The sequence below is a fragment of the Molossus molossus genome, unplaced genomic scaffold (genome assembly GCF_014108415.1).
Source record: "Molossus molossus isolate mMolMol1 unplaced genomic scaffold, mMolMol1.p scaffold_m16_p_23, whole genome shotgun sequence".
In the NCBI taxonomy this organism is placed as follows: Eukaryota; Metazoa; Chordata; class Mammalia; order Chiroptera; family Molossidae; genus Molossus; species Molossus molossus.
In genome coordinates, this window is record NW_023425359.1 from 5,448,466 (window position 1) to 5,473,745 (window position 25,280).

The window sequence follows — 25,280 nt, forward strand, 5'->3', positions numbered from 1 at the left end:
TGAGAACAACAACAACAACAAAAACAAAACAACAATAAAATAAAGTAAAATAAAACACAAAAGCCATGGAGTATAAGAGGAGGTCTAAAAATTTACAAATTAAAGAGAAGTTAGAACCTAGTTCCATTCTTGTGATCTTACAATTCACAAATAAAAACTAAATGAACAAAACCACTTTATTTTTTTTGCTCCACTTTTCTTTAATAAAAAAAATTTTTTAATCTTTATTGTTGAATGTATTACAGATGTTCCTCATTTTTCCCCCATTGACCCCCTCCTCCCCACTCCCGCCCCCCCGCCCCGCCTTTTCCCACACTGTTGTCTGTGTCCATTGGTTATGCATATAAATAAGTTCTTTGGTTTATTTCTTCCCACCCCCCAACACCCTTTTCTTTGAGGTTTGTCAGTCTAGCAATGAATTTGTTCTTCTTAATCCCTTCACCTTTTTCACCCATTCCCCCAGCCCCCCTCCCATCTGGCAACCAACAAAATGTTCTCTGTAACTATGAGAATGTTTCTGTTCTGCCTGTTCATTTTGTTTGTAGATTCTATTGTAGATAGATATGTATTCACTGCCATTTTGTTTGTGCATATATTTTATCTCTTTCTTCAAAAAGACCCTTCAGTATTTCATATAATAACGGTTTGGTAGTGATGAACTCCTTTAGCTTTTCCTTGTCTGGGAAACTCTTTATATGGCCATCGATTCTAAATGACAGCTTTGCAGGATAGAGTAATCTTGGTTGTAGGTTCTTGCTTTTCATCACTCTGAATATTTCTTGCCACTCCCTTCTGGCCTGCAAAGTTTCTTTTGAGAAATCAGCTGACAGTCTTATGGGAACAACCTTGTTGGTAACTAACTGCTTTTCTCTTGCTGCTTTTAAGATTGTCTCTGTCTTGAACCTTTTGCATTTTGATGATGATGTGTCTTGGTGTGGGCCTCTTAGGATTCATCTTGTTTGGGACTCTCTGTGCTTCCTGGACTAGTATGTCTGTTTCCTTCACCAAGTTAGGGAAGTTTTCTGCCATTATTGTTTCAAACAGGTTTTCGATTAATTGTTCTCGCTCTTCTCCTTCCGGCACCCCCAAGATGCGAATGTTGGCACACTTGAAGTTGTCCCAGAGGCTCCTTACACTATCCTCATTTTTTTAGATTCTTTTTTCTTTTTGCTGTTCTGCTTGGGTGTTTTTTGCTTCCTTATACTCCAAATCAATGGTTTGCTTCTTGGCTTTACCTACTCTACTATTAATTCTGCATAAATTATTCTTTATTTCAGTTAGTGCCTCCTTCATTTCTGACTGTGCATCCTTCATTTCTGACTGGTCCTTTTTTATGCTCTTGAGACCCTCACTAAGTTTGCTGAGGTTCTCACTAAGTTCATTGAGCATCCTTGTAAGCAGTATTTTGAACTCAGCATCTGTTAGGTTGTTTATCTCCATTTCGCTTAATTCTTTTCCTGGAGATTTTTTCTGTTCTTTCATTTGGGACCTGTTTCTTTGTCTCCTCATTATGGCTGCCTCCCTGTGTTTGTTTCTATGTATTACTTAACGAGAGGTATAGGACTAGCTGAGACCAGAAGCTGCTTGTTTGAAAGAATTTAGGAAAACCTGAAGCAGGATCCAAGACAGGCCAATCCTATGGTTAAGCAACTGGCAACAGCTTGGGTGGGCCTGAAAGTTGGGTGGGGCGGGGTCTCAGGGAATCACCAGGGCGGGGCTACCAGTGTGAGGCAGGTTGCTGGAGTCCCAGATATGGCAGCTGTCTGCCGCCCCAGGGAAGGGCTCACCAAAGGAACAAAGGCCTCTGACAGCACGTTTGTCCCGGAGAAAGCCCCCTCTCCAGCCCTCGCTCCAGTGCCAAACAGCTCAGTTCTTCCCTGTATGTCTCTGGCACCCCTCAAGCTGCTTCCCCTCTGAGCTTAGAGGGAGTGAGTCTGATAAGTCTGTGCACAGGCCCTTTAAGAGGAGCTGCCTGGGGCTCCAGCCGCCTCCACCTCCCTGAGCCTCAGTTCCCGCTGGTTTTTCCAGCCAGAAGTGATGGGGATTCTCTTCCTAGCACTGGAACCCTGAGCGGGGCACCTGGTGTGAGACGGGGACCCCTCAGTCCTCAGGGAGGACCTTCCCAGCCCAGGTATCCTCCTGATTTTATCTGTCACACATGGGTGTGGGACCAGCCCGTCCCCTCCGCCCCTCGTACCAGTCTCAATGTGGCTGCTTCTTCAATTCTGTAGTTGTAGGACTTCCATTCAGCTCGATGTCAGGTGGTTTTGAATGATGGTTGTTCTGTAGTTTAGTTGTAACTTTGATGTGGTTGTGAAAGGACGCGATACCACGTTTACCTACCAGTCGTCTTGACCAGAAGTGCGAAACCACTTTATGTAAAGAACAAATTTAAATGGCTCTGAATTCACAATAGTAAAATGGATTTGAGTTATAGTAACAATTTTCTAAAGATAAAAACCTAGTAATTTCTAGGAATCTGAGATTTTTTAGTCAAACCATCTGACTCACCCTATGATCGAAGGTAACAGTCTAGCAGGGCTATTCTAATGCTCAGCCTATGCAGTCAGACCGGCCGAGGCTTGAGTCCTGGCTCTGCCACCACTGAATGACCTTGGACAAAGGATGCAACCTCCCACTGATAAACGGAGGTGACACGACATTCCTCACAGGTCACTGTGACATCTTGACGGCATGCATGACAGACCTGCGGCGCTGAGCACAGCACCTAGCTCCGGGAACTCCGAGACTGGTGGCCACCCAGGTTCTACATCAGGTTCTACATCAGTACTCGGCAAACTCCAGGCATCTCTGCCCCTCAGCAGATGACATTCTCCAGCACTTCCATCAAGAAAATATTTCAAAAGAAATCAAATGAAATATGCTTCCTAAACTCCACTTACAGGAGCTAACTCATATTTTTTGCTTTTTGTGAGAAGTGACTAGCAGGAAGAAAAACACTGTTTTCATGTTGGAAATTAGAGAACTACATAAGAGGACACATGGCTCTTTCCAGTGACCTTGACCCAAGAAGGTCTTCCTCAATTGCCTCTATAGCACCAGCATCATCATTAAATGTTTTTTGACAATTAGCCTCAGATAACCAAATATTGAAATAAATTAAAAACATTTTCGCTATACTTAGAGACGGCAATAAACTCTAGACGACACGAGAACAAATTTAAGCAAACTTCTGAAAGAGAAACGTAACTTTCAGGAAAGCAACTATACCCAAACCTGCACCAGGAGGGAAGTTTCTCAATTACCAAGACATCCTCCAAAGACACAAAATGTTAGATCTTTTGTTAGAGCCCCACCAGACCCCGAGGCGAGAGAGAGAGAGAGAGAGAGAGAGAGAGAGAGAGTTCTAATCTGCTCTCTGTTGAAAAATTTCTACTGTTCTGCCCTAGCCGGTTTGGCTCAGCGGTTAGAGCGTCGGCCTGTGGTCCAGAGAGACCCGGGTTCGGTTCCCACTAAGGGCACGTACCTCGGTTGCAGTTTGTCCCCGGCCCTGGTTGGTCGTGCGGGTGGCAGCCACTCGATGTGTCCCTTCACATTGATGTTTCTCTCTCTCTCTCTCTCTCCCTCTCACTCTATCTGAACAAAAAATGGAAAAATGTCCTCGGGTGAGGATAAAAAAAAAGAAAAGAAAAGAAAAAAATTTCTACTGTTCTATCTACAAGTTCACTGACTCTTTCCTCTGTCATCTCCAATCTGCTGGTGAGTTTATCCAGAGACTTTTTCATTCAATTATTGTATTTTACAGTTCTAAAATTTTCATTTGATGCTTCTCTATACCTTCCATATCTTTGTTGAAACTTTTCATTTCTTAGCTGAGACTTACTCTTTTTCATTTGTTTCAAGCATGTTTATAATTGATCACGGAAGCATTTTCATGATGGCTTGTGTTTTTTTTCTTATTAAAGTTTATTTTCATGGTTCTTGGTATAAGTGATTTTCAATTGCGTCTATCCTGTTGTTCTTTGGATCTGACGTCCTTAGTAGAGTGCCTTTCGTGTTTTATATATAACATCCAAGGTCTGTAGCTGTACTTAGAAGTGTGTCCACTCTACCTTGTCTAGAACTGGGACTATCCTCAGGTGTTCTTCTGACAGCAAGTCTAGGTAATATGAGTAACTCTGAGTGGAGTAACTGCCCCCCATCAGGAGTCCGGTCCCAGCTGCACGGGCCCGACATGCTGACCTGTCAGCAGGAGAGGCTGCCCCACTCAGGACATGACTTATTCCCTTACCTGCTCTCCCTTTCCCACGTCCCCCTCTGAGAACCTGCCAAAGAGCCACTTTCCTCAGGACACCTCTCCCCACTCCTGCTGATACAAACCGCTCCCTTCCTGCCCCTGGATTCTGACCGTCGCACAGTCTATTTTTCCTGAGACAGACGCGCCTCACGTGGGCGGCACCACAGACTGGGTGCTGCCGGAAAGCACGTCCTCAGAGCGGACTCAGCAGCCTCACTGCCCGTCAGAAAGGAAGGACCTGAGAGAGCTCCTCTAACCCCACGTGTTCAGGGAAAGAAAATCAGATTCTTCATTTATGAAATAGGAACAGAAAGACCACACAAGCCCCAAAGAAACACAAGAAAGACAAGAACACTGAGGAGGTCAGCCCCTCTCTCTTACACAATTCACCAAAAGATAATCACTTTATCTACACATCCTTAGGAACAATGACTACCTTGTTTTGAGAGAAATTTCCTGTCTTAGAGAGAGAAGAAAACATGCCATTACCTTAGGATACCTAAGAGTCACTGCCCTCTGGCCCTGAGGACCTTTAGATCAGTGTGCAAACAGCCACTCCCGGGGCTCAGCACCAGCAAGTCCCAGCCTTCCAACCCGGAAGCAGTCTGACTGAACTACTTGTCTTCCATGGTCTTTCACTATTCATTGCCTCTATTTCCACAGAAACTCTAGAATTACAACAAAAACAAATATGGCAGCCACGTAAACTGAGAGGCAGAGAAAGCAACATAAAACTGAACACAGGGGTCCACTGACTTTCCAAAGGTGCCACTGAAGACGTGACGCTGTGTGGCTCTCAGGGCTCAGCGCCCGTCAGCGTCTTCGGTCCTCTCTGATCACTGCCACCCTCTCCCACCTTCAGCCCCAAGCTACCACAGTGCCCTAGTTTTTTTTCTTTTATCAATATCTAAAATGGCCTAGTTATTTGCCTATATTTTTCTTACCTAGCCCCTGCACTAGCATGTCAGCACCGTGAGAGCAACAACTTTGGTCAGTGTCTCCCATCACCACGACTCAGCATGGTGCCCCGCCAGAGCAGATGCTCAGTCAGTATGTACTGAAGAGAGGAAGGCAGGTGGGAAGGGAGGGAGGGAGACAGGGTGGAATACTTGTGTCCAAATCTGACTGGTCAAACTAATGACTGCTTACTGCACAAGAAGTAGGCCAGGGAACTTCAGTGACGACATGTGGCTGTCCCACTGGGGCCAGCTGGCCACGGAGACATTTAACCCAGTGATGTTAGGTGCTCCCTGGTCCTTGCAGCTAGGGCTCACTCTCCATGCTCCTGACAGGGGGCCCTGCCGCCTGACTGTCCACTCAGCACTAGCAGGGCCAGTGAGATTATAAACTGGGGGTTGGGGAGAGTGGGGTGTGGACAGTGCTCAGCAAAGAGTGTAGTGATCACTGGCACAAAAAAATGACTAAGAAGGATACAGAGACAACAGGGAAAGAAAAGCAAGGGTTTGGGACAAGTGACCGCAGCCTGATCACAGCCCCTTGAACTGGCTCAGACACCGCCTCTGGTCAACACAACAGACTCCTCATCTCACACGCGCTCTACACAAAGCTCGCCAAGTGCAGGGGCCTGGGCTCACCCGAGCGCCTGCGGGAACAGGACACTGGGCTGGGCCAGGGCCCGACCCATCGGGTCAGCGCGAGCCCCACAGCTCTGCACACCTCACAAGCTCCCAGGCGATGCCCTCCTGCTGGTGGACGACCTCGCTGCTGAGCATGACTCCACAGCTGTGCTGAGTGACTGGGGTGTGGCGTGTAACTGAGGGACTCAGGAGCCACATCTGGCTACTGGCTGTTGCACTGGACAGCGCGGACAGTGTCACCGTCGTGGAAACTTGCATGGGCAACGCTCTCCACACACCTCAGCTTCTTCTCCCCGAAGTGGCTCAGCCCAGGGAAACTTTCCCATAAAACGGCACTTACTCGCCTCTGCATCCCAACCTGACCACCACCCTGAGAAGCGCTCAGGGGTTCTGTGGCCGGCGAGGTCCTATGTCTGGTGGGGGTGGGCACTGATGTGCCAGAGCAGCTGAGACAGGCTACCCACAGGCAGGTCTGTCTTCACATGGAGCAGAGGTATGTTCCTGGACCACAGACTCACCTAAGTTCTATCACAGGAGAGAAAAAGACATAATGCAAAGCAAAGGTCCACGTTGGCGCCACCTGTAGACACGGAGGCCTGGCTGTACTCACACTGAACACCCGCACGTCCGCTCTGGTCCGTATCTCTTCCACGAGGGCCAGCGGTTTTCCTTTAGGGACTGGGATTGTGCCGAGGACCACAGTCCCTGGGGTGGCCAGTGTCTGACGAACAGCCTGCACGAAGGGCTGACTGAAGAGCTCCATCTTCCCAATCTCATCGATGACACACACCCTCTGCCCTGGGCCACGGCTGGAACCTGCCTGAGGATGACAAAGACAGTAATGGGACAGCGAAGGCTCATGCAGCACAAAGCCCCGCTCACAGCCATCACACCAGAGGGCCAAGCACACTCTGGAAGACACATCCCCTCAGTCCACACGGCACAAATCGCTGCAAACTCATGTCCCTTGGAGACCGTCCCACCCAGAAAGCCCACTGCCCGAGCCGCCAGCCTCCTGGCAGCGTGTGCTCCTCCAGCACGGCTCCAGCGAGGACCGCGCAGCGTCTACATACACCCAGGGAACAAGCAGGACCCAACGCCCGAGGCTTAAAAGAAATGAGACAAGTCTGGCAGCCCTGATTCACAATGCTGCCTCTTCTTTTTCGATGTGGAGTGGAATGAGATTCCCTGTCTGTCAGGATGAGGCCAGTGCTGCGGGAAGATGCCTATGTTTTTCATAATCTGAAAGAGGAGGGTTGGTGGAAAGACGTAAAAAGGAAAAGAAAAGAAAAGGCATCTTGGTTAAAAGAAAAAAAGTGAGCAAGGTTGTGCCCTTTAAACCTCTGATCCCCTTTCTAATGACTTGAGCCCTTCATGTCTATCACGTCCATGAAAACCCCACTAAGAATAGGTGTGGGGCCAGGAGTCCTAAGGACTCCCAGCTCCTGGGATTCACACCCTTGTGTAGCCCCACCCACACAGGGCCAGGGCTGGTCTGTGTGACTACGAGAACACGGCAGAAGAGATGGTATGTCACTCCTGAGACTAGGTAACAGAGACTACTGTCTGGGTCTTCTCTCTCTCTCTCTCTCTCTCTCTCGCTCTCTCTCACTCCCTCCACTCACTCGCTCCAGGGAAGACAGCTGCCATGCTATGAAGACAACCGGGTGAGGTCCACGTGGAAAGGAACCGCGGCATCCCAACAACCGAGAGTGAGCTCGGGGCAGATCCTTCCTGGTCGAGCCTCAGATGACTGCAGCCCCGGCCAACAGCCTGACTACAGCCTCATGGACACCCTGAGCCTGGCGTACCCAGCTCAGCCATCCTGGACTCCTGCCCCAAGGAAACCCTGTGAGATAATAAACGCTCATGGTTTTAAACCGAGGCCTGGGGTGATGTGCTCCACAGAGCAGAGACTGCATGCACATCCTCTCTAGGAGGCCGCGCCAGAGGGAGCCGCCAGGACAGTGCCAGCCCTCCCACCGCAGGGTCATAGCAGAACACAGAACACTTCAGTGAATGCAGGGTGACGTTCTATAGCCTTTACATAAATCACCACTCTGCAAACTACATGTAAGGCTGATTTAAAAAGTACTCTTCACTCAAGTTCTTATACTCCATAAAAAGTGACATCAGTACAGTCCCGGATGGATGTCTGAGAGTTAAGCTAGGTTTTGCTCAAATTCCAATGCCAAAGCTGCGGCCCAGGTGGCTGGTGGTGGGAGGCGGGCTGAGGGCAGACCCTGAAGCCCTGAACGGTGCTCAGAGGGGTTCTGTGCGACATCGGAGAGCTTCAAAGCCAGGGAGAACCACAAGATGTGCTCAGAAGGCTGCTCGCTGTGCGGAGTCAGGAAGACAGGTCGGGCTCCTGGAAGAGCCGGTGAGACCGTGGGGTCTGCCGGGCAGTGCCTGGAGGCAGCATGAGAGCCGTGGTCTGCAAACTGTTAAGTGAGTGGCACTCTTCTTACTTCCCCACCTGATAACATGCACGTGATTGCTTTCCAGTCATTTTATGAGCAGAAAGGCCAGGCAGAGGATCCTCGGTGATCACCCAGGAGAGTCTCAACAAACTCCCAAGTTTCTAATGCATTTCATTTTCGAGTTTCAATTTAGTTATTTGTATGTGGTACACACACACACACACACACACACACACACTGTTGTATTCATTATTCGCTTTCCCATGGAATTAAATGATGAACTAAGTCTCCCTCCGCTGGTGGGGTGAGGGAAGAAGGGAGAATGTCTGTTGAAGAAGTCATTAGTTATTCCACACGTTTTCTTCAAAAATGAATAGCAAATCTGGGAGACATAAGACGGCAGCCAGCCACTTGCTGTGAGCACAAAAACAGACGACCCCGCAAGAGCAAGCTATTCCAGCGGACGGGACGCAAGGAGTGCCCGGGCACCGTGCCGCCTCCCGAGACGGGGAAGACCTGCAGACGCCGTCCTTCCGGGAAAAGCCAAACCATGGAAAAGCCAAACCGACTCCACCACAACACAGCAAAATGACCGTTCGAAAGCAGTCATCTCAGGCATAGACACAATATGAAAGAATGTGTGTGTAGCGTGTAGGTGCATGTATTGGGGTACACAGATGCGGGCCATCAAATGCATGGGGGCGTGTGTGTGATTACACACGAGCAGGTGCGAGCAAGGAGCACGCGGCTCCCACCCTCCTCCACGCTAGCCCTTCACCCAGCCCGCTGACACCACTGGAACCTCTGCAGATGTCTGCGCACGCGCACACTTATTTTCTAACTGGAAGTGTTCGTTTTAAAACCTTAGCTTATCTAAAACCCCCCTCCTGTCCAGAATTGGGGAGTTTTCTTATCTAGGAACTGTAAGACCCTCAGAAGTAAATCTTGGACTTGCGATGAGAAGTGAAGTTACGGGCTCAGAAGACAGAGATCAGATGCTGATGCACCCCGAAGCCTGTTTCTCTACCTGACTCAGGAGCACACATTCTAGAGCCTAACAAAAGAACCTCTGTTACGTACAAAATTGTTTTACTTCTATATCAATTCAAGCAACGTAAGCAGAAAATAACACGCCGGCGAACAAGCAATGCCCGGTTTACATTGCCCTGAACCGGAGCTGACAGTCTGTCTGCACACGGGGCCAGGTGGAACCCGCAGGAGCCTGCGCCACTTAGGGGGGCAACGCCGGCTCCGGGGTGGCTATACCCGAAGGCTCCGAGGAAGGAGCTCAAGAAGAACGGGGGTGTGGGCCAAGGTTCAAGCACAACTGGGGTCCCCGCTGCTGGCCACAGCGCAGCCCTCTTGTCGCTCAGGCTCGCGTCAGCTGACTACACACTTCACTGTCGCCATGACAAGAGCGTCGGGCAGAGCAGGTCCCAGCCTCTGCCTGTGGAGAGAAGACACTGCTCTGGGACAGTCCTGCACGCGACCAGCTGCGGGGAGAGAAGCTGTGAAAAATCCGACAGCCTGGGTGCGCTCGGCTACCCAGCTTTCTGGACAGAGTCTAGATTTAGAGCAACAACAAAATGTCTTTGTACCAGTTATGCCAGAGACCTGAAAACAGTGTGTTTTTTGTTTTGTTTTGTTTTTTTTGGTCCTGTGTTTGATCTTTATATGTACTTTAAAGGTTACAAAGAAAATGTAAAAATAAAGTAAGCAATTTCATTTAACCAAAATATTGAACCAAGAAAAAGCTAAAGTTTTTTAATGTAGTTCTTTTTGAGTATTAAAAGTAATGTAGTTTAGCCCTGGCCGGTTTTGCGCAGTGGTTAGAGCGTCGGCCGGCGGTCCAGAGAGACCCGGGTTCGGTTCCTGCTAAGGGCATGTACCTCGGTTGCAGTTTGTCCCCGGCCCTGGCTGGGTCATGCAGGTGGCAGCCACTTGATGTTTCTCTCTCTCTCTCTCTCTCTCTCCCTCCCACTCTATCGGAACAAAAAAATGGAAAAATGTACTCAGGTGAGGATAAAAAAAAAGTAATGTAGTTTAAAAACTTAAAATAGGTTTTTGCCTTTTTCTGAATTATTACTTAATAAATATTTCTGGTGGTGTTAGCTTAACTTTTTTTAAAGATCAGACACACAGACTGGCCTCTGAGCTGGCCTGCCTGGGACAGCAAGTATCAAGTCATGGGAGGAGCAGGGTGTCTGCAGAAGTCAGGAGCACCCCTGCAGCCTCCCACAAACAGCCACGGCGCTGGGAAGCCAGGAAGGCAAACGAGGGTAACAGCAGCCACAGATGTGCCAGCCCACAATCCCTCTTAGCTATTAGCTAAAAATGCAGGGTTCCAATTAGCCTTTATGTGAGTTTATTCCAAGTCTCAAGTTTCAGAATCCCTTAGCAGTCTGGTGGCAGGTGACCCTGTGTCTCCAGAGAGTAAAGTCACAGACTGGCAGCCAGGACGAGATGTCTAGACAGCCAGACACACCCTGAAGCCCAGCCCTTCCCTGTCAGGCATGCTCTGGGCAGAGGCTGCCCCAGAGGTACAGCCAGACCAGTTCTGAGCTCCTCTTGATATCCTACCTGGACTCTCTAGGGCTCCCCAACATGGCACCTGACCACAGAGCACCAGAAGGGTGCCCTTGGCATTTTCCAAGCTACAAGAACTATCCTGGGACTGAAACAGCAGCCACTGACTGAGTTAGCCCAACAGATGGAGAACCCAGCCTCCTGTGATCCCAGCACCCTAGGATCAACCTGGATACCTGGGCTCGTGGGTCTCCATGACAGATGGACAGCTCACTCTAGCCCCCAGGTGCCTGGCAGACACAAATCAGTGCTGATATAGCTCCGCTTGAGGTACTGCGTCCATTACCTCTCTCTCCTCAAGAAGTATCATCAGACTATCTAAGCTGCCCCCGCCAGCAGCCAGGGACTGACGCACTTTACAGGCATAAGAGCTTCACGTAGCACATGTCAGCATCTCTGTTCTATAAGAGAAAAGAAAGTGATTCACCTCGTCACCGAGCTCCCAAGTGACAGCTGGGAGTCAAACCTGAGATCCCTGCTACCAAAGCTCGCTGCCACACCCCGTGTGCCATTCCACCTGCACACCTGCAACATGAAATAAGGAAAGACACAAATCTCAGAAATCCTTCTGACCACGAAGAAGCCACCTGTCTCCCCAAGAGCAGCAATGGCGCGTTAGTTCCCAGGGGCCTACTGAGGCATAGCTGCAAAAACTCTAGTATTTTGTTTTTGGAGTAATAATATTACTTCCAATACTCAAAACTAACTACATATTTGGGGGTCTCAGAATAATTACTATCCCCAGCATCATTTTATCAAGTAGAGAACAGCCCACTTTTGTAGATATGACCAGCAGGTGAGGGGGCCTCACCCTCCACCCAACACAGCTCTCAGCACACAGCAGACGAGACAGGACCAGGTCCCCCAAGATGGCTTAACTCCTGCCCCTTCTCATCAGCTGATTGTGTTACAATAATTAATTTTTAAAATTTCTTTTGCTTAGTAAAAATTTGGTACCTTTGATGCCTGATGTCCTTTTATTAGACGTTGCCTGGAGAGAGTTGTTTTTGCTACAGTAAAATGGCGATGAATTTTGTTCTAATTGAGGCAACTGGATACAAATATCGGAGTACAGCTTAGACTGAGAAGAAATCAACCATCGTGGCGTCTTCCGTTCAGCTTCTGAATGTACAGTGGCTCTATGTGTTTGTTAATTAGTATTCACCTTGTCATGGAGAGTGTTTCAAGAGGCAGTGAATTTTATTCTCAGATGGCACCTCAAGAGGTTATTTTTATCTCAAGGTAAACTAATAAAGTTTAAAAATTTAAATTAACTAGAAGAGGATTAACGAGGAGGATGTGCAGTTCCTCAAGTATCACCCCACTCACTGCTCATTAGCTTCAAAGGCAGCAGTAAACACAGTGGAGAAAATGGGCAATTCCTTGATCCGGTCGGTCATCAGAACGACATCACCAGTCATCCTGCAGCTCTAGATGAGGTGCCCGAGAAAAATGCACCACCACTCACGTCTTTTGGCTCAATCTAAACATAAGAAATATCAGATAAACCCTGAACAGCGCCCTATTAAAATAGAGGTGTATGCCTCAAAAATGTCGTCGTAAGAGAATTACTGGAAATGTTCCCGATGAAAGGAGCTGGGGAAATAGGAGGACCAAATGTAACAGCTGACCCCAGACAGGAGAGAAAGAAATGTTACAAAGAACACTGTTAAGTCAGTTGACAAAACTGGCACAGGAATGCTGGGTTACTAGCTCAAGCATTTTCTCAGTGTGGAATTTACTGAGATTGATGACTATAGCAATTATAGAAGAGTGCCTACACTGAGCATTTCTTTAGGAGTTAAGTAAACTGGTGACTGCAATGTCCTCTCAAATGGTTGCCCGCAAATTTACACACACACACACACACACACACACACACACACACCAGGAGAGGGAGTGCACAAACAGGGCAAATGTTAAAACAGGTGATTCTGGACACAGGTGTACAGGTGACCTTAACTTTCATTATTCTTGTAATATTCTCCAAGAGTAAAATTATATCCAAATAAAGTTTCAAAACTAGAATATGAAAAAAAAAAAAAAAAAACCCACCACATGCACATGTTCGCAGTGCCAGAGTGAGGAAGAGAACCAACGTGAACTTCCTTTGAGCGCCTGTGGGGCTGCAGACTGATGTGCATGGGAGGAGGGAGGAGGGAGCAGAGAAAGTGCTGGGATCAGGACCAAGTGGACGTGGACGAGGCAAAAGGATGGACGCAATAGTTGATACAAATTCCACCCCGCCACGTTTCTTGGCAGTGAGCTGCAGAAGAGCTGCACAGAGGTATGGAGACCCAAGGCAGCAGCCTGCTCAGCGTCTAACCCACGGAGCTTGTCACACTGCAGCTGCAGACCCTGCCCGTGGAGTCAGGTTACAGGCAGGCGTTGCCATGACAAATCCTGCCAGATGAACCGCAGAGCCGACCTCAGACCAAACTCTCAATTCACCTCCTATTTTGAGTCACAGCAGGAATGTTTTCACAGACAATTTTTAGATTGCACTTTTGTGCAGATAGCGTTGAACTTCCCTGGCTGTGCATGTATGTTGGTGCAGTACAGGAATGGAAAGTGAGGAGAAACAGAGCCACGAAGGCCATGTCTGCCAACGATGAATGAAACCCTAAAGCGATGCCTGGACTCTTGTCAACCTTTCAAGAACGGAACCTGACTAAATCGTGATTTTTCTAAATCCTCTCTAGAGTCTAGTGGCCTGAAACCTACCTAAGTGGCACTTCCAGCTCGAGTGATAAAAAATAACCTTTCCCTAGACAGGAGTTCTCTCGGCTGAAAATCAAAGTTCAAAGAGCTGAAGCAGAGTTTTATTTCAGAATCAAAAGCAGACCCTGCATCAAAAACAAATATACACTACAAAGCCTTAGTTTGATCAAAACAGAGAAATACAAGGTTCAAACTGATGCTGATGGTCACTGGCATCCGGCTCCAGGCTGCTATTCCTTTCATGGATCTTTACTAAAAATGACACTGCTGAGCCTAAAAATAGGGCTTTGAGTAGATGTCCTTTATTCTGCAGAACATTATAACCTACTGTTAGCTGTCTGTGAGTAGAAGATACATGGGGACCTACAGAACGTTAAATCCCGCAGAGCGTCAGACTCCCAGCCCCGAGGCCGTCGGACTTGGTGAAAGGCCAGCGCTCCCACAGCCGCGGTCACCAGGAAACCGAGGACAGTCCCCATCACGGCAGCATCAGAAAACAGGAACCTACGAATAACTTTACCAAAAATGTTCTAAAGAAAGAAAGATGATGTTCTTAGCTGTGGAGGATGAAGGTTGTCTAAAAGATTAAGTTATTCTTTGTATCTAAATAACTGCAATTATATAGAGTTCCAATCACTCTATATAAAGCTTTTATAATGGACGACAAATCTTGAGTCCACCTGTTATGCCAGCTCTACCTTTCCAGCTGTGTGTCCCTGGACAGGTTAATTTCTATTCTATGCCTCAGTTTCCTCATCTGTAAACAGGAATATAGACATAGTGTTACTCTGATGATTAAATGAATTAGTGCCTAGCACACCACCACCACCACCACCGTTACCATCACTACTACTACCACAATTCTGAAAAATGAACGAACAAGAAAGGATAAGACCATTTTCGGGAGAATATGTAACTGACTACCATGATAAATGAAATAATATGGCACTGATGCAAGAGTCAAACAGATGAACAGGCACAGCTCATGGGCACAGACAGTAATGTGGTGAAGGCGGGGGGGCGGGGGACAGATATGCGGGACCTCTGTAATAGAGTCAACAATAAAAAAAATCATACAGATCAATGGAAGAGAGCAGATAACCTAAAACATTACACACAGACACACATTTTTTAATATAATTAATGAAGTATAATGAGAATGGGTTATTTATAAATGGTTTTAGTAAACTGGCTAAGTATTTGGAAGAAAATCAATTGAGAGTGTGATCATATATTACATTAAAAATAAATCCAGATGAATTAAAAACATAAATGTTAAAAAAAAGTATGTACTTGAGAGAAGAAATACATTTTATAATAACTTAGAATACAGACAGACTTTCTCAATGTTTAAAAAAAAAGAAATCACCAAAGTGACAACTGAGAAATATACAATCAATCAATATAAAAAGGTTATTCACCTTAGAAAAGATCTCTTTTAAGCCAACAGAAAAAGGAATGAACAATTTAGATTTTTAAAAATACCTGATAAATGCCCTGGCCGGTTTGGCTCAGCAGTAGAGTGTCGGCCCATGGACCAAGGAGTCTTGGGTTCAATTCCGGTCAAGGGCCTGTACCTTGGTTGTGGTTCAGTCCCCGGCCCTGGCGGGGTCAAGCAGGAGGCAGCCAATCGATGTGTCTCTCTTGCATCGATGTTTCTCTCCCTCTCTCTCTACCCCCCCCCCCAACTCTATCTGAAGATAAATGGAAAAATATCCTCAGGTGAGGATTTAAAAAAACAAAAAACCTGATAAATAACTGAAAAACATTTACTCTCATTACTATAAAAATGTAAATCAGAGCAAGGAAGTGTGTGTTAGTATCGAAAATCAGTAGAGCTCAGTGCTGGCCAAAGCGCAGCAGGACAAACACTCCCACACGGGCAGCGGGCAGGGTCACGGGGACACAGCCCCCACAGGGACACCCCAGCAGCACAGGGTGAGACCCCGACCGTTCACATGCCTCCATCCAGTACCTACACCTTCAGATCCTTCCCAGAGACACAATCACGTTGGAGAAAAAGACTGATGTACAAGGGTGTTTGTGGCAAGGTTACCCTGCAACAGGGATAAACAACCTAAATGTCCAACACCAAGGAAATAAAGGTTATATCCAAGATGAAAATCCACACCATGAAATCATATGCAATCATTAAAATATCACAGTTGCAAAGATTATCATGTTGTAAGACCATTCCCATGTCACTCAACCATATTACAGGAAAAACCCAAGCCTCTAAAAGCATAGACAGCATTTTCCCAATTTTGGATGACTGAACAAATCAAGTAGATATAAAAAGGGGCAGAAACAAAATATGCTAACAGTGGTTAAACTCAGTTATTTCAGTTTTTTGTTGTTACTAATTTTTCTATCTCGAATATGTAGAACTTAAATACTCAAGAAAGATGTCATCCGTGGAGTTAAAAAAAAAAAATCAACAACTATCAACCCTACCAAGAACTTTCTAAAATTATTACTGCCTCTAGAACGTTTCTGGTCTTACTTGATTCTTCCCTATTTCCCACGTGTGCTCACAGAGGCCTACGGGACCCCATCTGCCTGCAGAAAGGAAACACTAGCTGCACAAGAGGGGCGGGGCGTGCCGGAACCCCCTCCAGGCCGCCTGCACTTCCAGCTCCCAGCTGCATTCCTTCCCGAGCACACAGCAGCCTGCCCGAGCACATGAGCACACAGCAGCCTGCCCGAGCACATGAGCACACAGCAGCCTGCCCGAGCACACAGCAGCCTGCCCGAGCACATGAGCACATGAGCACACAGCAGCCTGCCCGAGCACACAGCAGCCTGCCCGAGCACATGAGCACACAGCAGCCTGCCCGAGCACATGAGCACACAGCAGCCTGCCCGAGCACATGAGCACACAGCAGCCTGCCCGAGCACATGAGCACACAGCAGCCTGCCCGAGCACACAGCCGCCTGCCCGAGCACACAGCAGCCTGCTCTGCCAGCCCAAAGCTTTGTTCTTCTCAGGTCCACATAGGAGCCACCTAACAGACGCTTCCTGCCTTGTCAGGTGTGTGCTGTCCCACACCTGGGCAATACAAACTAACACGCAACTGTCTGCACCGAGGGGCTCACCGGCCTGACGGTGATTCTCAGTTCACTCCGGCTGGTCATTCCAATTCCGACAGCAGAAACTCTCTCTCTCTTCCCCTATTTTTGTTGCCTGGTTACTTTAACATTCCTCTCTCTCTCTCTCTCTCTCTCTCTCTCTCTCTTAGTATCCAGACAAAATAATCATTCTTTTTCCTTTCTTCATCACAATAACATACATGAGATAGGACTGAACCTCTGCTTCAGAAGAGAAATCCATGAGCCAGACGGGGTAAGAACTGACAGCCTGGGAACTTTTCCTACTTCGAATGAGAATGTGTGGCTTTGGTAGTCAAAGTATAACAAACAGGAGAAGTCTGCTCGACTTTTTAATTAAAAAAGAGATTCGAGTCTGACCCAGCAGCAGGCGATGTCTCATAGGGCCCCGCAGAAGGGCTGCGCGTGCGCTCTGCCAGGCTCAGTCCGCCTGAGCAGGCGAGTACAAATCGATTCTGTGTGTGGAACCCATGGCACAGCTGGAGCCTTCACCTGGAATTTCATTTGCAGTATTTCACTTGCCTTTTGAACATTTAAGGAGAGAGGTATGTATGCAATGGGCAAAGAACTAGAGAAAAAAATACCATGTTCTCTGACAGCGCCCAAGCAACACAATGTCCACAACAGTCCCCAGCACAGGGAAGAAGGGGATGTTCCAAGAGGAAGGAGTTAGGAAAGGGGGGGTGGGCGGAGCAGCAAGAGGAAGGAAGCCAAGCAGAAGGTGGATGCTGAGGAGCAGCAGTCCCCGTTCACAACGGAGCGCACAACACTGGCAGCCCTCTGAGCGATAAACTGTCCTCGGCAGGCTCCAGCTAAAATCTCCCGTAGCCTCGGGAAGCTACTAAAGCCCTTCACTGCGCTTCTTAGCTGAGCCCTGAAAGTCAAAAGAGAGCAGCGAAGCAAGATCTGAGGAGTATGCCCCCCCAAAGAAAGTGGCAAGTGCCAAGGACCAAAGGCTGGTGTGGTCCTGGCAGTTGTGTGGGACGCCCCTGAGCCAGTACAGCAGTTACCAGGGCTAGGCAGCACAGGGCCTTCCAGGCCAGAAGAAGGGCCTTGGACTTTATTGTTGATGTGATGGAAACTTCTGGAAGGTTTAAAATGGCCTCTTGAGATAGGTCTGTACTATTCAATTTTCACAAACATAAATCAAAGTCACAGTCTGTAAGAGATGAAATGAAACCCACATTCCCAAATACAGCCTACGAAGCCCTGCATGACGTGGCCCCGCCCACCTCACCGAGCCCAGGGCTCGGGGCCTCGGCGGGCCTGCTCCCGCCACCCACACTCTCCCCAGACCTCACCCCACACACCTACCAGTCTCCCTCTAAGTGTCTCCTCATCTTTTCATTTCAGGTTAAATGTCAGACCTTAAGAGCCCTTAATGGGCCTGGGGTTTCTTTTTGGATAACAAAAATGTTGAGAAATTCAGTTATGGTGGATGGTTGCACAGTTCTGTGAATATACTAGGAAAAATCAAAGTCTACATTTTAAATGAGTAAATTCTATGGTATGTGAATTATATCTCAATAACCTGCTTTTAAAATGTAACAGGTGATAGGTGCTTACCGTTATGCTCACGTAATGACACCTTTCCTCCTAAATGCTTACTTCCTGTGCTGTGAAAACTGGGTTTAGATAAAGACGAAGTGATACAGAGGAAAGACTCTTGTGTTTGGGGACGTTGGCAGCTGGGCATCAGAGCCCTCCCAATATCAAAGCTTTGTATGTGCTGAATTTATGTGACAAGGAATTTACTTGGAGTTCAGAGTAACAGCAAATTACATGGCATATCCTTATTAAGGGTCAATCACTTGAAGACCTTCAAGCTATAAAATGGCCTCTGTGTTCAGGGCCAGCAGTTCCCACAATGCACTGCAACAGACGGGCTTCGGAAGCAGAAACCACACTCACATTCAAGACCGGAAGTGCCAACTGCTCAAAGGACGTGAGGTCCACCACATACTGCCCGACTCGGCATTCCTGTTTCCCAGGTGCAGGGCCCGGCCTGAAAAGAGAGCGAGTTCTTGTTCAAAGACCCACCCGTCTTGGATTCTGGTTGGTGGCTACTCCACTGACCCTCTGGCCTTCCACTTGTGCTAAATCACCAGTCTGGCTCAGCAGTTAGAGCATCGGCCCAAGGACTGAAGGGTCTCAGGTTCCATTCCTGGTCAAGGGCACATGCCTGGGTTGCAGGTTCAATCCCCGGTTCCGGTCAGGGTTGTATGGGAGGCAACCAATCCATGTGTCCATCTCACATAGATGTCTGTCTCTGTCTCTCTCTCCCTTCCATCCTATCTAAAAACCAATGGAAGGCCCTGGCCGGTTTGCCTCAGCAGTTAGTGTCGGCCCGCAGTCCAGAGAGACCCAGGATTAGTTCCCGCTAAGGGCACATACCTCGGCTGCAGTTTGTCCCCAACCCTGGTTAGGGTTGTGCGGAGGCGGCAATTTGATATGTCCCTTTCATGTTGATGTTTCTCTCTCTCTCTCCCCCTCTCTCTACCTCCCACTTTATCTGAACAAAAATGGAAAAATGTCGAGTGAGGATCAAAACAAAACAAAACAAAAAACCAACCAAAGAATACTCTCCTCGGGTGAGGATTAACAACAACAACAAAAAAAACCACCTACAGCCCAGGCCAGGTGGCTCAGTGCTTGGAGTATCATCCACTACACCAAAAGGTTGTGGGTTTGATTCCCGGTCAGGACACATACCTAGGTTGTGGGTTTGATTCCCGGTCAGGACACATACCTAGGTTGTGGGTTTGATCCCCAGTCAGGGTACATATGGAAGGCAAGAGATCTCTTCCTTTCTCTCTTCTCTCTCTCTCTCCCCCTTCTTCTCGTTCTCTAAAAATAAAGTAATTAATTAAAAATATCCTCGGGTAAGGATTAAAAATAAAAACCACCTACAGAAAAAGCAGTGGTGTGCAAAGTTGACCTGAGTCCATGTTCTCCCTCAGAGCAGGGTACCTACCACTGAAAGTGCCCACCACCAGCAAAGGGCCTGGAGGTCACCTTGGTGGGGCCAACCTGAACCTCCAGGGAGCTGCTGCACCAACTAGCACTGAAAAGCAGCCCGAGAAACAGGTCTACAAATTACAAAGTGAGAAGAGCTTAGCAGTCCATGGACTAAGCTTTAAGTGAAATACGGTATTTTTACCCTTTGTTTTTCATATGATGATTTCAATCTGCTTTCTTTCTCTAAGAAACCCAAAGGCCTATTCAAGATAGAAGAGAGCATGTGACTCAACCCTGTGCCCCGGGAGAATGAAACACCAGAGAAATGAAATCTCAGTACCCAACTCTAGACAGAGGTCCTCGCAGGCCGGATAATGTGACGACATCGAATCCTATTCTTCTTCCTCCCTGCCTGACTTCTTCTGTGTAAAACCCATCGACAGGCACACCAGAGGACTTTAAAACCTCACTAGCTTTCTGGATCAAAGTTGTTTTTCCAATACCTAAAAAGACAGAAAAAGACAAAAACAAACAAACCCGTTGGGAACCACCCCCTTGCTGGAGCACGCCCAGCGTCTGCTGACTGGGAGCAGTCCCGGTGGGGAGGAGACGGGGCTGCAGATGCATTTTATGAATATTAATTTCACTTTAATTTTGATTGCTCCAAGTGTTAAAACTTTCTAATTTCAAGTAGAAACAAGCAGAATAAAAATATAAATGGTATCTTGAAGCTTATTTTTAAATTCTGAAACATTATAAATTTTGTCACATACACACCCTAGAACCAACTGAATGGTTTCCTGATGACAGTCTCGGCGCAGTTTGCATCCTCCGAGACGAGCTCCATCTCCTAGTCTCACTCCCGTCCTTGCGTGGCCACACTCTCACCCGGGAAGTAAACTGGCCATGCTCCTGCCAAGGGCTGACGCTTAGGAAGTCAACCTTCAAGGCACTCTGGACCCACATTAAGAGTGGGAAAGCCCCTTCACGGCTCCCTGGACCCCCTGCTGTGGTTCCTGATACTGTGTCCCTTAAACAGCACTAACACTCAAAGAGGTAGTTTTCAACTTTTTCACAAGAATTATCCTATCAGGTTGGCAACCCCTTCTGTCACCTCCTCCAGCATCCCTCTGGCTGACCCAACCCCCGCCCCAAATTATAACCTACACACCTCTATTCCGTCATCCTCCTCACCCTGACCCTTCCTCTCCTCCCAGCCTGGTCCGCGGACAACTCTGATGATCTCTTACGCGTTTCCAGGCACCGAGAGGTACTAGCTAATATAACAACAGTAATCACTGACGTCACGGGGCTGGCACCGTTCTAGCACCTTCACAGCAGTTTCCCAGTTAAATTCTCACAACCACCCTCTAAGGCAGTTACCATTCTTGCTCCTGCCCCTATTTTACAGATAAAGAAACTGAGGCACAGAGGTGACTTACCCAAGGACCATGCATTTTAGCAGGGCCTTTATCTGTCACCATGACTTGGTTTAGATGAGCCTACTTCCATACAGACTTAAGTCAGTGGCCTCATGATCACCCAAAAATGGGAAAGCTTTTAGCAGGCTTGCAATAGAGCTATTTTGAGATACCACGGAGGTGAAAATCACATTATTTCTACGGCTGCCCACACAGTCATCGGGGTTCCTGAAGGACCCTTGTAAGTTTCCTTGAAATAAAATACAACCTGTTATTCTTATTTACTGTCAGTCTCCCTACTGCTACTTCAGGGAGCTCCCTGAAGAATGTTCAACGCCGGTGAGTGGCACTGGCAGGGAGCTCAGCTGGTACTTTTCTGAAGGGTAATTCAACAGGCCTACCACAGTACACAGCAATTCTGCGGTTAGGAATTACTCTCAGTCAAGAATCTGGCAACAGGGCTCTGGCCTAGTGGCTCAGTTGGTTGGAGTGTCATCCCCTACCCCAAAAGGTTGCAGGTTCAATTCCTGGCCGGGGCATATACCTAAGTTCCAGATTCGATCCCTGGTTGAGGCATGTATGGGAGGCAACCGATCGATGTTTCTGTCTCGCTTGCCTCTCTCTAAAATCAATTTTAAAAAGTATGTCCTCAGGTGAGGATTTAAAAAAAAGAAGAAATCTGACACAGGTACAAAGATATTTATTAGCATGGAAAACAGACCACAATATATGAAAATACAGTATGGAGAAAAGAGGATTAAGAGGCAGCAGACAGCCCTGGCCAGTTTGGCTCAGCGGTTAGAGCGTCGGCCTGCGGTCTGGAGAGACCCGGGTTCGGTTCCCGCTAAGGGCACGTACCTCGGTTGCAGTTTGTCCCCGGCCCTGGTTGGTCGTGCGGGTGGCAGCCACTCGATGTGTCCCTTCACGTCGATGTTTCTCTCTCTCTCTCCCTCCCACTCTATCTGTAAAAAAAGTGGAAAAGTGTCCTCGGGTGAGGATAAAAAAAAAAAAAAAAAAAAAAAGAGGCAGCAGACATACCTAGTAGTATTCCATTATGATTTTTTTTAATTCTATATGTTGGAATTCCTCTCTTTAAAACTTTCTCAAATTGTTTTGTCTTATAATGAGTGGGTACTACTCTTAATGTAAGAAACCACAAAGCTTTTTACATGTTGCAAGAGAAACGGAGCAGCTGTGGTAAATGGGCACACTGTAGGTCCTGCTGTCCTGTGTGTGAGAAGGACACAGTAAAACAGGCCTTTTTCCTCCTCAGCTCTAGAAATGTTATTTCAGTTCATTTTCATCTCCATTAATTAAGCTGCTAGCTTAGTGCCATATATACTAAGAAGTGAGCTGTACTGAAGATCCCTAAATGACAGCCCACACAGACAGGTAGTACAAACCATCAGAAAGCTCCAGTCATTTTGGTTCTGATTCTCCCATAAAGCCGAACCTGAGATAAAGATCGAGTGCAGGTGGTTTAATCTGGGAATGACCCCAAGACATGCTGGCAGGGAGGTAAGTGCATTGTCAAGCAAGTAATCAACGTGGGTAGCTGGAGCCTAGCCCACTGGGGAGTCCAGGGGGTAGTTTGAGACACGTGGCTCAGTTATCCTGTCTGACGGTGAGGAAGCAGGGAGCTCACTTCCATCTCTCATGGATCTGAGGCTGCTCCTGGGGACAGGACGTCCCTGGTCTGTCAGACCTGCCCTGCGCACGGGCAGAGTGGGCTTCAGTGACCAGAGAAAGCTCTCCAAGGTGGGTCACAGCTGGGACAGCTGAAGATGGAAAAAATGCTAAGTAAGTGCCAAGGGCACTAACAGCATATATAATAAAGTGCCCTCTTTGAGAAAAGAGGTTACCTGCTGGTCTGAACACGTAGAGAAGAATTAGCCAGCAGGCAGAGTTTGGGATTGAGCTGATGACAGAAAGAAACTAAGTGAATGAAAAAACAGACAATAATCCCAGTGGGGAAAGAAAGCTGTGGATAAAAGGAAAAGAAATTATACATTACTACATGGCTCTTGAGTGATTAGCTCTTACATAGTCCTAATACTATAAACACTGACTACTCAGTGAGTCAGAATTACACTATACCTGCAGTAGGAAGACAGACAGACAGACAAGGTGAGTGGGTTTGCAGACAGGTTTCAGAGAGTTACACTGTAGAACTGTATGAGTCTTTCAACTGTGTGTACATAAAACTTTTATAAAAAAGCACCAGTGCTGGCCTGGCCAGCTTCTGACCTCACCCACCTCCAGGACTCAAGCAGGTACAAGCACAATTAACAGGTCACTTGTTAGGAACACAGAGGCATCTTGGGGCGAGCCTGCTGGAAAACTACATTCCAGATCTCAAATAAAGGACTGACCGATCAACTTTCAAAAAACAGTCCTTTGCAAAATTAGAGAGTTCTCAAATCCCCTCCTCCTCTCCGCTCCTCCGCTGCCTGGTGAAAATAAAATTCCAAAGTCTGCAATATCAAGCGCAGTCTTTGCGACTGCAGGCTAAGCATAATCATTAAAATGAGGTGAGAGTCTGGCCAGTGTGGCTCACTGGTTGAGCGCTGACCCATGCACCAAGAGGTCGCCGGTTCGATTCCTGGTCAGGACACATGCCCAGGTCGCAGGCCCGATCCCCAATGGAGGGCATGCAGGAGGCGGCCGGTCAATATTTCTCTCTCTCCCTTCTTCCCTTCCTCTCTCCCTAAAAATCAATAAAAAAGAAAAGAAAAACAATTTTTAATGAAGTGACAGAACTGTTTAATGAAATTCCAGGCCCAGGGTTACAAACTTTGATATCTGAACTCACAGCTAACTGGAACATTAATTAGACCCACCTTGCAAAGGAGCTGAAGAAGTATCATTGTCTCCACTCTAAGCCCATCGTTCTCCCCTGGCCTGAGGTCCACCACCTTCCTGCCTCTTCTTTCGGCCACACCCCTACCTGTGCAGCACCCTGGTTTAGAAGACACCGCCTCCTCTAGTCTCTCATTTGACCTCACATGTCCCATCCACAGGTGAGAACGCCACTGCCCACAGAATTGAGGGGTCTGCCCAACGACAAGCATCACGGGGCAGGCACGGGCACAGGGTCTCAGGGGGTCCGGTGGGCACCAAGGCTTCTCAGCCTGCAGCCTCTTCCGTGGGGGGCCAAGGTTTCACCCATAGTTGCAATACCCTCCCACTGACCCCCACCTCTTTCGCTCACGAAGGCGGGTCACACTCCACGGAAACCGAGCCCCTCCTACCCCTCTCGGCGGTGACGGGTACCCTGAAGCACCGCCGGGCACGGCACAACGGCAAGGCCACGTCGTTACCCTGCGGGGCCGGCTGTCCACGACCTCACCTGACAAAGCCCAGGTGCCCACGACACACGTTTGTTCCCTCCGCCGTGGGCCTCGGCTCCAGTGCGCGCTGTCCCCGGCGCTGGGAAAGGACGCGCAGGCTTCAGAGCACCACGCCTTTCACGTACGGGCCCTACAGCGGCCAGAGCCGGGAGCGGCCACCCGGACCGCGCGCGCCCGCCCCGCCCCCACCTCCCCACCCCCTCGCCACCCCTCGGCCTCCGCTAGGCGCGTTACCTGGGGGCCCCGTGAGAAACACGTGCCGGGCCATCAGTGGGCCGAGTGGGGGTCACGGCTGGGGTCGGGGTCACAGACGCAAACCGGGTTAGGGGTCGAGGTCTAGGTCCGCCCACCGCGTGCAGCAGGCCCCACCCCCGCCGGCCGGAAGCACCGCCCCCACGTCGCGCCTGCGCCCTCAACCCCGGGCCTCGGTCTGCGCATGCGCTCTCAGCCTTCGGGCTCGGTGCGCGCCGGCGGTGTCTGAGTGTGCTGGTCCGGTCGCTCGCATGTCCCTGTGCTGCGGCCCTGCAGCCGCGGTGCCGGGCTCTTGGGGGGTGTTTGCAAGGAGAAGTCGTGACGAGTTCAGTTACTAAACCAGTGCTGCTCCGGGGAACGCCATCGACCAAGTTCTGCCCGGGATCGCACCTGCGAACTAAATCCCCTGGGCTGCAGGGACAGCCCTTCTGTAGGCGGTGTGGGTACCTGCCGCCTTTCTCCGGGGGAGTCCTTGCCACGGGCTCGAACTACTAGCCCAGCGCTGCCAACCATAGCTGCAGAGTAGAATGACGTGGTTGAACCTGCTGATGCTTGAGCTCCACCTGCATAGAATGAGAGTAATTGGTCCTGGACGAGCTATGAGCATC

General features: G+C 48.5%; 1 protein-coding gene across 2 annotated transcripts in view; it reads right to left on the bottom strand.

Annotated features, from left to right (window-relative positions):
- The window catches only part of NTPCR (nucleoside-triphosphatase, cancer-related), a 31,674-nt gene extending 6,893 nt beyond the window's left edge, over positions 1-24,781 (bottom strand). The window contains exons 1-4 of one of the 2 annotated variants that reach the window (XM_036277746.1): positions 24,655-24,781; positions 19,990-20,152; positions 18,603-18,696; positions 6,467-6,672 (exon numbers count right to left, since the gene is read on the bottom strand). In XM_036277746.1, the coding sequence (XP_036133639.1) occupies positions 6,467-6,672; positions 18,603-18,696; positions 19,990-20,152; positions 24,655-24,688 (497 nt within the window). In that variant the 5' untranslated portion in view covers positions 24,689-24,781. Of the gene's footprint in view, positions 1-6,466; positions 6,677-18,602; positions 18,697-19,989; positions 20,153-24,654 lie in introns of both variants that reach the window. The other variant, XM_036277745.1, reaches the window with a different exon arrangement.
- Between the last annotated feature and the right edge of the window lie 499 nt (positions 24,782-25,280).